At 44.9% G+C, this 14281-nt stretch overlaps 1 protein-coding gene across 1 annotated transcript in view; it reads right to left on the bottom strand.

The window, feature by feature from the left end:
• The window catches only part of SNX10 (sorting nexin 10), a 197447-nt gene that overhangs the window by 25676 nt on the left and 157490 nt on the right, over window positions 1-14281 (bottom strand). Inside the window, exon 3 of the mRNA XM_050785465.1 lies at window positions 1603-1649. Coding sequence (XP_050641422.1) covers window positions 1603-1626 — 24 coding nt within the window. The 5' untranslated portion in view covers window positions 1627-1649. The remainder of the gene's footprint in view (window positions 1-1602; window positions 1650-14281) is intronic.

Here is a 14281-nt window from a genome sequence, read left to right as displayed (position 1 = left end):
CATTTAGGTCATGCTCAGTGGCTCATGCCTGTAATCCCAGCTCTTTGGGAGGCTGAGGTAGGAGGATCACTTAAAGCCAGAAGTTCGAGACCAATCTAGGCAACAAGGAGAGACCCTGTCTCTATTAAAACAAAAAAACAAAAATCCATTGAGCTACATACATAAGATTGGGACACTTTATGCATTTCACTGTACATATTATAGCCCAGTCTTTTTTCGTTTTTTGTGTGTTTTTTCTGAGACAGAGTCTTGCTTTGTCACCCAGGCTGGAGTGCAGTGGCATGATCTCAGCTCATTGCAACCTCCACCTCCCAGGTTCAAGAGATTCTTGTGCCTCAGCCTCCCAAGTAGCTGGAACTACAGATGCGTGCCACTACGCCCAGCTAATTTTGGTATTTTTAGTAGAGATGGGGTTTCCCCATGTTGGACAGGCTGCTCTCAAACTCCTGACCTCAAGGAATCCAACCACGTTGGCCTCCCAAAGTGCTGGGATTACAGGCGTGAGTCACCACAGACAATTATTTTGGTTTTTGGTTTTTGGTTTGAGACAGGGTCTTGCTCTGTCGCCGGGGCTGAAGTGCGGAGGCGTGATCTTGGCTCACTGCAACCTCTGGCTCCCAGGCTCAAGGGATCCTCCCACCTCAGCCTCCTGAGTACGTAGGACCACAGGCACAGGCCACCATGCCCGTCTAGCCCAATTTTTAAAAGTCAAAAAACAAACCAAAACACTGCCTTTGAAAACGGGGAAGCCCAGCCTAGAGTTAAGGGATACAAGCAGGCTGGACTGCTGAGAAGAACCTGAAGCCAAAGATAAGGCTGAAATTAAAGATGTGAGAGCTAGCAAAGGACTTTCTGGAAAGATTCTCTGAAATAAATTGTTTTGTGCTTTCAACTTGGGCACGGTGAGCTAGGACCATGTTACTGTGTGAATGTGTGACTCGTGTGCAAATGTGTGCACACTCCCTAGACAGGCCCCTGTGCTGCTTCTCCACTTCATCAGCCTCACCAGTGATAATGTGCACTGCACCACAGCAGACAGGGCAACAGGTACTGCCAAAGGAGGGACACTCAGCTGGGGCTGGCATGATGGCTGTCCTACCCTCCTCCCAGTCAGGGAGAGGCTCAGGGGGCTAGCATGGAGGCCTGGGAAGCCAGGCTGCAGGCAGAAGGGCCAGTCTTGCCTGTATTGTATGAAACCAAGCCCAGGCAACAAGTGGGGCAAACCTGAAACTAATCGCAGAAATTCCCCTGGGCTGCTACCTGAAGGGAGGAGAATTCAGGGATGAGTCAATGGAGTAGAAAAGCAGGAAGGCAGACTGGATGGAGACGGCTCCAAGCAAGGGGTGGGAGGCAGAGCCTGGGCGAATTCTGAGTCACGAGCTGTGGGTGGGAATGTGCTCCACAGCTGAGTCACTGGAACCCAAAATGAAGGCCATGCAGGGACCAGTGGTGGGAGTGGAGGAACAGGTACAGGAGGGTGGGCCTTTGTTATTTCATGAAACCTCCTCTAGCAACCCATGGGTTTATGGTTCGCGAATGAAGAACTAACCCGTGTGAGTCAAAACATGTGGGTTATTTATTTTTGGATTTGTGATGACATACCTCTTTCTGTTGTTCCGGAAACATCTTCAGCACAGGACACGATCAATCTGAAAAATAAGATATCCACAATGGGTGATTTGCAACCTCCAAACTGGAGTGGATCTGCCGCTCATGGCCTCCCACCAAAATCCCCTGACAGAGCCCCCCACCCCACAGTCCCTGACACGTGAGCCTCTGCTCCTCCCACGCTGCCCTCTCCTGTTGGCAGGACCAAGGTGCACATCAGTCCACACCAGGGATGAGGAGTCTGGACCCCAACAAGTCCAAGGCAGCTGGATGACGACAGACCTTCAAACTGCAAGGCCAGCCAGTCAGGCGGAGGCTGGAGCCTTAGCAAATCGGGAAGGAAGCTAGAGATGCTGGGGAGCAGAAGCCATGCGCAGGGGGATGCTGGCTGGAAAAGACTCCCAGAGAGATCCACCACCAGAGGCAGCCCTGACGCTTTTACTGGAAGCTCAAACCTTCTGGGACCAGACCCTTCCTGTGACATTTAAATTATTCCAGAGGTCACACGAGAGATGGCATGGCCCTCAGCGGGGGAAAGTCAGGACCTTGACTCTGAGCTTCTGAGCAGTGCAGCCAGCCTGTCCTTTGACACCAGGCCCTGCATGTCTCTGGGGTTGTCAATTGTTCTTTAAACCCACTTGGTATGTAAGCTCATTAGATTTAACACCTGCTCCCTGCCAAAAACAAAAGGCAAATTTAAATCCCCTGCCTATATCCACACATACGTATTCTTACAACTGAGGGCGACTATGACTGCAGGTCTACTATTTGTCTTCACTTTGATAATATTAGTATGTGTCTGAACCCACTTTCCGGGTCCATATTATCCCCCACACGTATTCCCAGAGTCTCTATACTCATGTTTCTGGCACCATAGGGAACACAGGGAAGCAAGAACACAAGCTCTGCCTCCAGGGCTCTGTGGAGGTACAGACGAAAGACCCCACAGAGCCTCTGGAAGGGGAGAGTGAGCCACACCCAGGCAGCAGCAGGAAGCTTTCCAAGAACGTCCCTTTCCCCTAGAGCAGTCAGAGGACACATGAGAGGGAAGGAGAGAGCAGGGGATCTCAGTGTTCAAGGAAGAAAAGCAGGACCTCCAAGGGAGCAACACCACCACCCACAGAGCCTGGTGAAAAGCATGCCCTATGGTCCAGAGATCGTGACCAGGCCAGATCAGCTGGGGGACAGGGTTCTCAGAGGGTGCAGTCGCGTGGAATCGTGGCTGCCATAAAGATATGTCCATGTCCCGATCCACAGAACCTGTGAATGTGACTTTATTTGAAAAAAGGGTCTTTGCAGATATAATTAAGTTAAGAATCTCAAGGTAAGATCATCCTGGATGACTGGAGTGAACCCTAAATCTGATGGCAAGTGCCCATATAAGACAAAGAGAGGAGACACACACACAGAAGAACATGCGAAGACAAAGACGGAGGAGGGAGAGGGATGCAGCCCCCAGCCACAGAGCCCCTGGTGCTGGAAGAAGCAAGGCAGGATTCTCCCCTAGGGCCTCTGCAGGGGAGCACGGCTCTGCTGCCACCTGGATTTTGGACTTCCAGCATCCCAAATTGTAAGAGGTTCCAAATATCAAGTTTGTGGTAATTTATTGCCGCAGCTGTAAGAAGCTAGTCAAGAGGGGACTTGACTGGTGGAGATTAGGTTGGAAAGACAGACTGGGGTTGGAACTGGAGATTCTGTTCGGTCACTCTTCGTGGAGCTCCCGCTACGTGCCATGAGCTGGGGTGGAAGCGGGACACACGGTAGAGTACACAGCAGGCTTGGAGCTTTTGAGGCGACTTCCTAATTATAACGTGGAAATGACAGGAAAGGACGCCGTGTGATAGGAATGGAAAAACACACAACAGGGCTAAACCTGGAGGACATAGGCCAAATGAAATAAGTCAGTCACATAAAGACAGACACCGTATGATTCCACTTATATGAAGTACCAAGGGCAGTCACATTCAGAGGCAAAGGCCGGGTGCGGTGGCTCACACCTGTAATCCCAGCACTTTGGTCAGCCAAGGCAAGCAGATCGCCTACCTGAGGTCAGGAGTTCAAGACCACCAGCCCGGCCAACAGGGCAAAACCCCATCTCTACCACAAATAAAAACTTATCCGGGTATGGTGGCACGCCTGTGGTCCCAGCTCCTCAGGAGGCTGAGGTAGAAGGATCACTTGAGCCTGGGAGGCAAAAGTTGCAGTTAGCTGAGATTGTGCTACTGTACTCCAGCTTGAGTGACAGACCCCATCTCAAAAAAAAAAAAAATTCAGAGACAGAAAGTAGAAGGGTGGCTGCCAAGTATGGGAGGGAGAGGGGGTGGGGGGCAGCTGAGTGAGTACAGAGCTTCAGTTGTGCAAGATGAAAAGAGTTCAGGAGATCAACTGCACAACAATGTGAGCATCCTTCACGCCACTGAACTGTACACCTAAAAATGGACCAGATGGTACATTTTAGGTCGTGTGTTTTTTACAACTTAAAACAAAATTTTAAAGAATGGAGGGACTAAGTGGGAGTGGAGAGGGTTTACTGAGAAAATGGCACTTCCGCTGAGGCCTAAAGGATGGTGTGAGATAGCCAGGAAAGCAAAAGAAAAAAGGCCCTCTACACAGAAGGCCTGGGTCGTGCCAAGGGGAGGAGGCCAGGAGGAGGAGTGGTTCAAGTCCGGTTATCATGGGATTCCTGCACCAGAGCCAAGTTAGCTGGTGAGTTCCACCATCTCAGGATCTGTCCATGATTCCCGCACACATCGCATGCTCCACACAGCTGAACCTCTGCCCTCATACTTTCACCCTTTCCAGCTACCAGCAAACTCCCGCTCCTCTGCCAGGATTCTGCAAGGAAATCACTTCCCAGGTTCTCTGCCCCGTTACACAACCGCGTGCTGTGCAGTCCCCTGGTGCCATTAACCTCGCTTGCATCATGATGTTTAGATACCCTCTGTCTCTCCTATTTGACTGAATTTCTCCAACAGGGTATAGCTGTGTTTCCTTGTGTAATTAAACTCCACAACTGTCCTGTGAGGATTTGAATATCCCCACTTCCCAAGTAAGAAAGCGGAAGGTCAGAGGGGTTAAGGTGCCCAAGGTCACACTATGAAAGAGTGTGAAAGCTCAAGTTTCACTGCAACCAAAGCCAGTCTGCTTCCCTAGGGTGGCCTTCCAATGCCACAAGCTGCCTCCAAGACTCTGTAATGTGAACAAATGGTTCAAAGTTGGGGTCTTAATTTTCCCCAAAGGGCTTAAGCTTTTCCCAGCCAGGCAGAACTTTGCACTTCTATCTAATAGGAGTCTGATAATTGGCCACTTTAAGATGCTATAGACCAAGTCCAACTATGAAGTAGGAAACTGGCCCCAGTGGCTCACACCTGTAATCTCAGCACTTTGGGAGGATGAGGTGGGCAGATCACTTGAGCCCAGGAGTTCAAGACCAGCCTGGATAACCTGGCAAAATGCTGTCTGTACAAAAAATACAAAAATTAGCTGGGCATGGTAGCATGCGCCTGTGGTCCCAGCTACTTGGGAGGCTGAGGTGGGAGGGCTGCTTGAGCCCAGGAGGTCAAGGCTGTGGTGAGCCATGATCATGCCACTGCACTCCAGCCTAGGTGACAGTGAGACCCTGTCTCAAAATATAAAAGTAAAATAAAATAAAAAAGAAAACAGGAAACTTGAGAAAGTTGAAAGCAGTTTTAACCAGTTTCAACAAGTTGTTCCAAAACATCACAGTGAACTATCATGGTCAACCTCTAATACTGTAAATCTGTACAGTGAAAATGGTGGTGGGCAGGGGGAGATGATTTCATTTTCTAACCTCTATACACTTCCATATTGTCTGAATTTTTCTAGTAACACATTAAACTTTTTAAAGTAATAATTATTTTAAATACAGTAAATAGCATAATGCTCTCAGAATAAATAATAATTTTGACATAAATTATTTTTATTTCATGTAAAATAAATAGCAAATTCACATGTATTAAAAGATGCTACCTTTATAACACAAGAGAAAGTATCATTTGGTACTAGACCTTGCCATGGCATTTACTGGTGGGGAGAAGGAAATTCAATGATAGCACAATTGTATGGTTTGAGATAAAAGGGCAACTGTCTATAATTTAGCAAACTAAAGCTGCCAATCAAAAATTGCTCCCTGAGGCCAGGCGCAGTGGCTCACTCCTGTAATCCCAACACTTTGGGAGGCTGAGGTGGCCAGATCACCTGAAGTCAGGAGTTTGAGACCAGCCCGGCAAACATGGTGAAACCCCGTCTCTACTAAAAATACAAAAATCAGCCAGGTGTGGTGGCGCATGCCTGTAATCCCAGCTACTCGGGAGGCTGAGGCAGGAGAATCACTTGAACTTCGGAGATGGAGATTGCAGTGAGCCGAGATCGTGCCATTGCACTCCAGCCTTGGCAACAAGAGCGAGACTGCATCAAAAGGAAAGAAGGAAGGGAGGGAGGGAGGGAGGAAGAAAGAAAAGAAAGAAATTGCTCCCTGACAAAACTATGCCCTTTAGGTGAGTTGGAAATTTTTAGATTTGTATAGATAGATTTCCAAACTCCCCGGACTAGCTTATGCGTCTGTCATAATAATGCACATAGAGGGCTGGGTGTGGTGGCTCACGCCTGTATTCCCAGCACTTTGGGAGGCTGAAGTAGGTGGATCATTTGAGGTCAGGAGTTCAAGACCAGCCTGACCAATATGGTGAAACCCTGTTTCTACTGAGAATACAAAAATTAGCCGGACATGGTGGCATACACAGCTACTCGGGAGGCTGAGACAGGAGAACTGCTTGAACCCGGGAAGTCAAGGTTGCAGTAAGCCAAGATCGCGCCACTGCATTCCGACCTGGTCAACAGAGCGAGACTCCATCTCAAAAAACAAAAAAAAAAATGCACATAGAAAATTCTTGTCTCACTGAAATACTGTTATGCCAAGTCTGGATATCTGCCTCCCGGTGATAGGCTGTCTCCAGAGTATTCTCTCTCTCCTCCACCAATGAAGAACCCCCATCACACCTAGATGGCCACCCATTCTCCTTCTCTCTTACCTTCATTGTAAGAATTATTATTTTTATTTTATTTCATTTTTTTAGAAACCGGGTCTCATTGTCACTCAGGCTGGTGTGCAGTGGCACAATTACAGCTCACTATTGCCTCAGATTCCTAGGCTCAAGTGATCCTCCCACCTCAGCCTCCCTAGCAGCTGAGACTACAGGAACAAGCCACCTTGCCTAATTTTTTACATTTTTGTAGAGACAGGATATCCCTATGTTGCCCAGGCTGGTCTCAAACTCCTGGCCTCAAGCCATCCTCTTGCCTCAGCCTCCCAAAGTGCTCGAAAACAGGTACGAGTCACCGCACCCTGCCCATTCCAAGAATTATTAAATCTCACTATCAAGCTGGGTGTGGCTTGGTTTCCACATTATTTGAACTTTTCATTTAAAAACAAAAAATGAGCCAGGGATGGTGGTGCACACCTGTAGTCCTAATGACTCAGGAGGCTAAGGTGGGAGGATCCCTTCAGCCTAGGTTAGGCTGCAGTGAGCTATTTGCACCACTACACTCCAGCCTAGATAGCACAGTGAGACTCTGTCTCTAAAATAAATGAAAAAAGATAAAATCTCACAACCATATCAAACAACAGGAATGATTTCTCAAACCTGCTGGCAACATTACAGCTGGATACACACAAGCAGCAGACACATGGGTTATCCCCTTCCTGGGAAACATGGCAGTTCTGAAGACTCATCTAAGAGACTTGTGTGTCTCTTCACAACCCCACTGCCCTGAGACCACGGTACACAGATCTGCCCAAACCAAAAACTCGAGGAGAAAGCTTCTTCTATTTTCTACCCTAGAATATTTTTTCTATAAAATGCAAAATGTCTATGAAGCAAAGATAAAATTCTATAAAGCACCACTCGGCAATCTTTTTGTGTAGAGGGTCAGACGGTAAATATTTGAGGCTTTGAAAGCCACAGGGTCTCTGCACCTCTGACTCAAGTCTGCAGTGCATAGTGAAAAGGCACTCACAGATGCCTAACTGAATGAACATGGTTGGGTTCCAGTTAAACTTTATCTACAAAAACTGGTGGCAGTAGTTTGCAGACCCCCACTACAGAGCAAGCCACTACTGTGCCTTCAATACTTACATACTATATCTTAATAATACCTTTCTGAGGTCAACAGGCCAAAACATTTGCAATAGTAGGCTTGGTCTATATGCCTATGGGAGATCTCACTGATAAGTAAACTACTGACCAAAAGTTTGTGGACTATCTAGGTGAAGAGAAAGGATCACATATTTTTTCAAATGATGAAATAAGAAATAACAAGTATGGTTCATATCATGATTTAAAATAAAAATGGCAAAGACTTTTTCTAAATCTTTAGATCAGGTGCTCCCTGATTCATGAATCACTAATAAAAGCCAATTTAATTTTTAAACAAAATTTTTTGTAACTTCTTCTTTTGACAGGATCAAAGTCTCAGAACCAACTGTTTATTAAAAAAAAAAAAAAAAAAAAAAAAATCGGCCAGGTACGGTGGCTCACGCCTGTAATCCCAGTACTTTGGGAGGCCGTGGCAGGTAGATCACAAGGTCAGGAGTTTGACACCAGCCTGGCCAATATGGTGAAACCCTGCTTCTACTAAAAATACAAAAATTAGCCAGGCATGGTGGTGGGCACCTGTAATCCCAGCTACTCGGGAGGCTGAGGCAGGAGAATCGCTTAAAGCTGGGAGGCGGAGGTTGCACAGTGAGCTGAGATCGTGCCACTGCACTCCAGACTGAGTGACAGAGTGACACTCCATCAAAAAAAAAAAAAAAAAAAAAAAGATCAAGCTCAACAACAACAATGAAAACTACCTGTACCCTAAATGCCTGACTTCACCACTGTGCAACCTGGCATGTAACAAAATTGCACTTGAACCCCATAAATTTGTACAAATAAAAAATCTGATTTAAAAAATATGCAAGACCGGGCACATGCCTGTAATCCCAGCACTTTGGGATGCTGAGGTGGGAGGATCACTTGAGCTCAAAGTTTGAGACCAATCTGGGCAGCATGGCGAAATCCTGAAACCGACTCTGCGAAATTATAACTGAGGAAATTATGGCAGTGAAAGAAATCAGACCTAACTGACTCCATCTTGCTTATAATCCTTAAGATGTCCTTGTTCATTCCTGGGCATAAAGCTGAACTAACTCTGGGAAGGAAATCAATTCATGGTTTGACTCTGAAATAAAATTGATAACAGCCCTTTCCCGAAAAGACCCCTTTCTTGCCTGGGTTCCAGTCTGCCTTGGCAGGACTAACAAACTAGCTACAAGATTAGAAATTACAGTTTAGGGGTCATGTAGTCTCTGGCTCCAAGGGTCTGAACCTTCCCAAATTGCTCCTGGGGATAACACAGTTATTGTAAAACCTAAGATCCGTGCTTTAGATATTTAGCAGTCCCTGCAACTGCACTCGAAGGATCAGCTGATACCACCCGGAGTAGTAATCTGGCTCAACCAGTTCTGCCATCCCACCCAGGCACAGAAGACAGCAAGAAAACCTCATTTTGACCCTGCTATGATTCCATCTCCGACCTGACCAATCAGCACTCCCTACTTCCTAAGCTCCTACCTACCAAATTGTCTTTAAAAACTCTGATCCAGCTGGGAGCGGTGGCTCACGCCTGTAATCCCAGCACTTTGGGAGGCCGAGGCTGGCAGATCACAAGGTCAGAGATCGAGACCATCCTGGCTAATATGGTGAAACCCCGTCTCTACTAAAAACACAAAAAATTAGCCAGGTGTGGTGGTGGGTGCCTGTAGTCCCAGCTACTTGAGAGGCTGAGGCAGGAGAATGGCATGAACAGAGATTGCACCACTGCACTCCAGCCTGGACAACAGAGCGAGACTCAGTCTCAAAAAAAAAAAAGAAAAGAAATAAAACAACAACAACTCTGGTCTCCCACACAGCGGGGTCTGTGTAAATTACTCTTTTGCCATTGCAATTCCCGTCTTGATAAATTGGCTCTGTCTAGGCAGCAGGCAAGGTGAACTTATTGGGAGGTTACAATTCCACCTCTACAAAATACACAAAAATTAGCCAGACATGGTAACACGTGCCTGAAGTCCCGGCCACTCGGGAGGCTGGTGTGGGAGAGCTGCTTGGGCCAGGGAGGCAGAGGTTGCAGTGAGCCAAGATCATGCCACTGCACTCCAGCCTGGGTGACAGAGTGAGACTCTGTCTCACCAAAAAAAAAGAAAAAAAGTACAAAGAAATTGATAGACATTTCTCCAAAGATGACATGCAAATGGCCAATAAACATATGAAAACATGCTCAACATCACTAATCCACAATGAGAAATCAACTCACACCCATTAGGATAGCTACATTAGGATACATCCAAGAAACAAAAAAAACAAAAAACAAAAAAGCACTGATGAGGATGTGGAGAAATCAGAACGCTTCTGTTGGCAGCAATGTAAAATGGTGCAGCTGCTACGGAAAACAGTATAGCCGTTCCTCAAAAAATTACAAACAGAAAACTACCACATGATCCAGGAATCCCACTTCCAGATATCCATCCAAAAGAACGGAAAGCAGGCTCTCAAAGAGCTATTTATGGGTCCACATCCACAGCAGTATTATTCACAATAGCCAAGAGGTGGAAGTAACCTAAGTGTCCATCAATGAAATGTAATGGATGAGCAAAACGTGGTCTCTCCATACAATGGGTCCCATTCAACCTTAAAAAGGAAGGAAATTCTGCCACATGCTACAAAGGAGGATGAACCTTAAGGACATTATGCTAAATGAAATAATCCAATCATAAAAAGACAAATCCTTTATTATTCCAGTTACATGAGGTTTTCAAGGAAATTAAATTCATAGAGACAGAAAGTAGAATGGTGGTTGCCAAGGGCTAGAGGAAAGGGGAAATGGAGCATTTAAGGGGGAAATAGAACATTCTTGTGTACTGATACAGAGTTTGTTTGTGAATGAAAAAGATGTAGAGATCTGTTGTACAACAATGTGAATACGCTTAACGCTACTGAAGTGTACATTTAAAAACTGGTAAGATCTATACACTAGTACATGTGAAAAAATAATAAAAATGGGTAAGACTGCAAATTTCATGTGTTTCTTACCACAATTAAAAATAAAGTTTTTGAAAGAAGGTCAATAATCTACTTAAATGTTTAATCTTGCTATTAACAGAAGTGCAAATAAAAACAAGTACAGTATTTTTTTCTTTAAAATTAGAAATTTATTTAATCATATCCACTGCTGGCAAGGATCATGAGAAATGGGAACTAACTACTGTTGGTAGGCATGTGAGCTATTTCAATATTTCTGAAAGATAATTTGGTCATATATTTCAAAAGCAACAATATAAATTGTTTATATTCTTTAACTCAATAATTTGACCTCTGGGAACTCAACCTAAAAAAAATCAGTGCTACATGTGCAAAATATTTGTACAGGAAAGAATGTTCAAAATGTAGTTTTTTTAAGAAACAATCAAAGAAAATGGAACCCTAAACATCCATAAGCAGAGTCAAAAAAAATGAATTATGTTCCATCTGCATAACAGACTACATCATAGCCATTATAAATTGTTATAAAAGAATATTAAATGATCGGGGCTGTTCAAACAGTATTGTTGATTTTTTGTTGTTGTTATTTTTTGAGACAGTCTCGCTCTGTCGCCCAGGCTGGAGTGCTATGGCACAATCTCAGCTCACTGCAACCTCCACCTCCTAGGTTCAAGGGATTTTCCTGCCTCAGCCTCCCCAGTAGGTGGGACTACAGGCATGCACACCAAGCCTGGCTAATTTTTTTTGTATTTTTAGTAGAGACGGAGTTTCACCATATTGGCCAGGCTGGTCTTGAACTCTTGACCTCAAGTCATCCACCCACTTCAGCCTCTCAAAGTGTTGGAATTAAAGGCATGAGCCACTATGCCCGGCCTCAAACAGTAATATTAAGTTATTTTTTAAAGTACATATATATTTTTCTTATTTATTTAAGAACTGGAGCTTATACACAACAAAGTTAAAAATTAACAGTGGTCGGCCGGGCGCGGTGGCTCAAGCCTGTAATCCCAGCACTTTGGGAGGCCGAGACGGGCGGATCACGAGGTCAGGAGATCGAGACCATCCTGGCTAACACGGTGAAACCCCGTCTCTACTAAAAAATACAAAAAAACTAGCCGGGAGAGGTGGCGGGTGCCTGTAGTCCCAGCTACTCGGGAGGCTGAGGCAGGAGAATGGCGTGAACCCGGGAGGCGGAGCTTGCAGTGAGCCGAGATCTGGCCATTGCACTCCAGCCTGGGTGACACAGCAAGACTCCGTCTCAAAAAAAAAAAAAAAAAATTAACAGTGGTCATTTCTGGGTGATAGGATTATGACTGATTTTTACTTCCTTTTTTTTTTCTGTATTTCCCCAAAAGATTACAGTGCATTTGTTACTTTTAAAGTTTAAGAACAAAACAGGTTTTTCAAAAGAAAGTAAAACCTAATGTGCTCTGTTACTTTTATTATTCCCTCCCCACAAAAAACAAACAGCAATCAAGTTAATTTCACTGTTTCATTTCCTCCCACATGTTCAGCTATTTTTCTATTCAAATAAAAAAATCACTGACTCCTTACTTTCATCTCTTAAGAATATTCCATCTGTGAGGTTATTTTAAATTCAATGTTATGTGCCAAGTTTTCCCGTATCTGCTCTCAATATTACCTATGCCCTTGGCTCTGCACTGGACACATCTGTGGTGGTGCCAGGGCCCTCCCAGATTTGCTGGGAAGAGCCTACCAAGGTCCTGCTCCTAGGGCAGATCTACGGGCAGCCAGCTCTCATGACCCTCCCCAGACACAGTAGGGAGGATCAGGGATGGAATGGATGTCGGACTCGAAAGAAGCCAGTCAACAGGTTAGAGGGTGCCTAGGGCACAGCCTGGCACAAAAAGACGAAAGCGCTGGGCAATGGCTCCCTCCTGGTACTTGAACTAGGAAATATTACTACATTTGGTGGTTCTTTAAGGATGGAGCCTGGAAAGTGATGAAAGAGAAACTGGAGAGAGAATGACATCACAGCTGGGGTTCTGAGGGACCAGAGGTTCTTGTGTTATACTCGTATAACACAAGTAAATATGAGCCATGATGTAGATAAAAGATACTAAAGGCCACAGAAATTGGCCACCAGGCAAGCTGAATCACAGGAGCCAGCTTCTGTTGCTCAAATCTGCAGGGCTGCCTGGGGCCACTTTCCCAGTGGCTTCAGTGTCCAGCATCTCTGAGGTTCCCTATGCACGGTGTCCTTAGCATAAGCACCCCTTTACTCAAGGTGGCTTGAAGGTGACCCCAGTTTGGGCAATCAAAGGAACTCAAACAAAAATAAAAAGAAATTAGAGCTGCACCAAAACATGAAAGCTGGGCTGAAGGCAGGCAGGCGTACACTTTCGGGGAGGGCCCATAGAGCGAGCAGAACCATCTGCAAACCAGGCCCAAACTGTCTCCCTCAGTCCCAGATTAGAACTAGAAAAGGCAAACCAAGATGGAAAAACAGCAGAACTCTGATACTCAGTTAAAGTTAGAAACACAAATAAAATTGCATTTAAGTTTTTCCACCATTCATCACAAAAGAAAAAAAAGAGGATATGACAACACATCTTTTTTTAAAGTTTATTAGCAATCTAAAAAAATACTGATTCATAGGACATAAATCAAAGAAACCACTAACTTGCTAATCTCTATGACATAGAAATTCCACTTATGGTCATGAACTTGATAGTAGGCCAAATTTAGGGTTTAAAATCCAAGAAACAAACAAACAAAAAAAACTGAAGTTTAACCTCACAATTATTTGAATGTCATTTTGGAAAAGTGCTACCTGAGACAGAGACACTGAAAACATACCTGCATATGCATGTTAGCCCTGACTCCACCTCCCTTTGTACTCACACTAAGAAGTATCCCAGTTACTAAACAGAATAAAAGGAAAGAAGCTGTGAAAAATGACATGAGAGAAGGGAAATGACCACTGGCATAGGTGCTTCCTAACTCATACTGTGACATCCTCTCTCTTCAAAAACTGCCCTTAAATGTTTGAGGTGATGGATATCCCAGTTACTCTGATCTGATCATTACACGTTGTACAGATGTATCAAAATGCTACATGTACCTCAAAAATACATATAACTACGATATAGCAAGTTTAAAAAGACAAAAACCAAAAAACTGTCTTGACCTCCCAAGCCAAATCCAAAAGCATTTTTCCCACTTCCCACTTTTACCAAGATCTTTTGGAACATCAGATAAATCTCAGAAGCTGGGGGAGTGGTATTAGAGATTTAAATATTAGTGTTAATTAGTCCAATCAGATTGCCTTTCTATTAACCAAGAGCTATCTTCAGCTACTCACTCATCAGTCATCCCTTACCACCACACAGGGTTTGGATTAGGATGGGGAAAGGGGGAAATCATTGGTAGCTGGGTGCATGGAGTTCTTTGAAAGCTGATGTATTCCTCGATGCCTTGCCCCAGGATTGTGAAAAACCTGAGAACACAACCTCCTGAATAACAGCAGAAAATGCCCTGCCCTCTTTCCTGCCAACAAAATGTTTTTTCAATTCTACTCACTCTACCCCTTCACCTGATAAGAGTAAGAAGTA

The sequence above is a fragment of the Macaca thibetana genome, chromosome 3 (genome assembly GCF_024542745.1).
Source record: "Macaca thibetana thibetana isolate TM-01 chromosome 3, ASM2454274v1, whole genome shotgun sequence".
NCBI lineage: Eukaryota > Metazoa > Chordata > Mammalia > Primates > Cercopithecidae > Macaca > Macaca thibetana.
The sequence above is the reverse complement of the archived record's forward strand: the minus strand, read 5'-3'. Positions and strand labels throughout refer to the sequence as shown.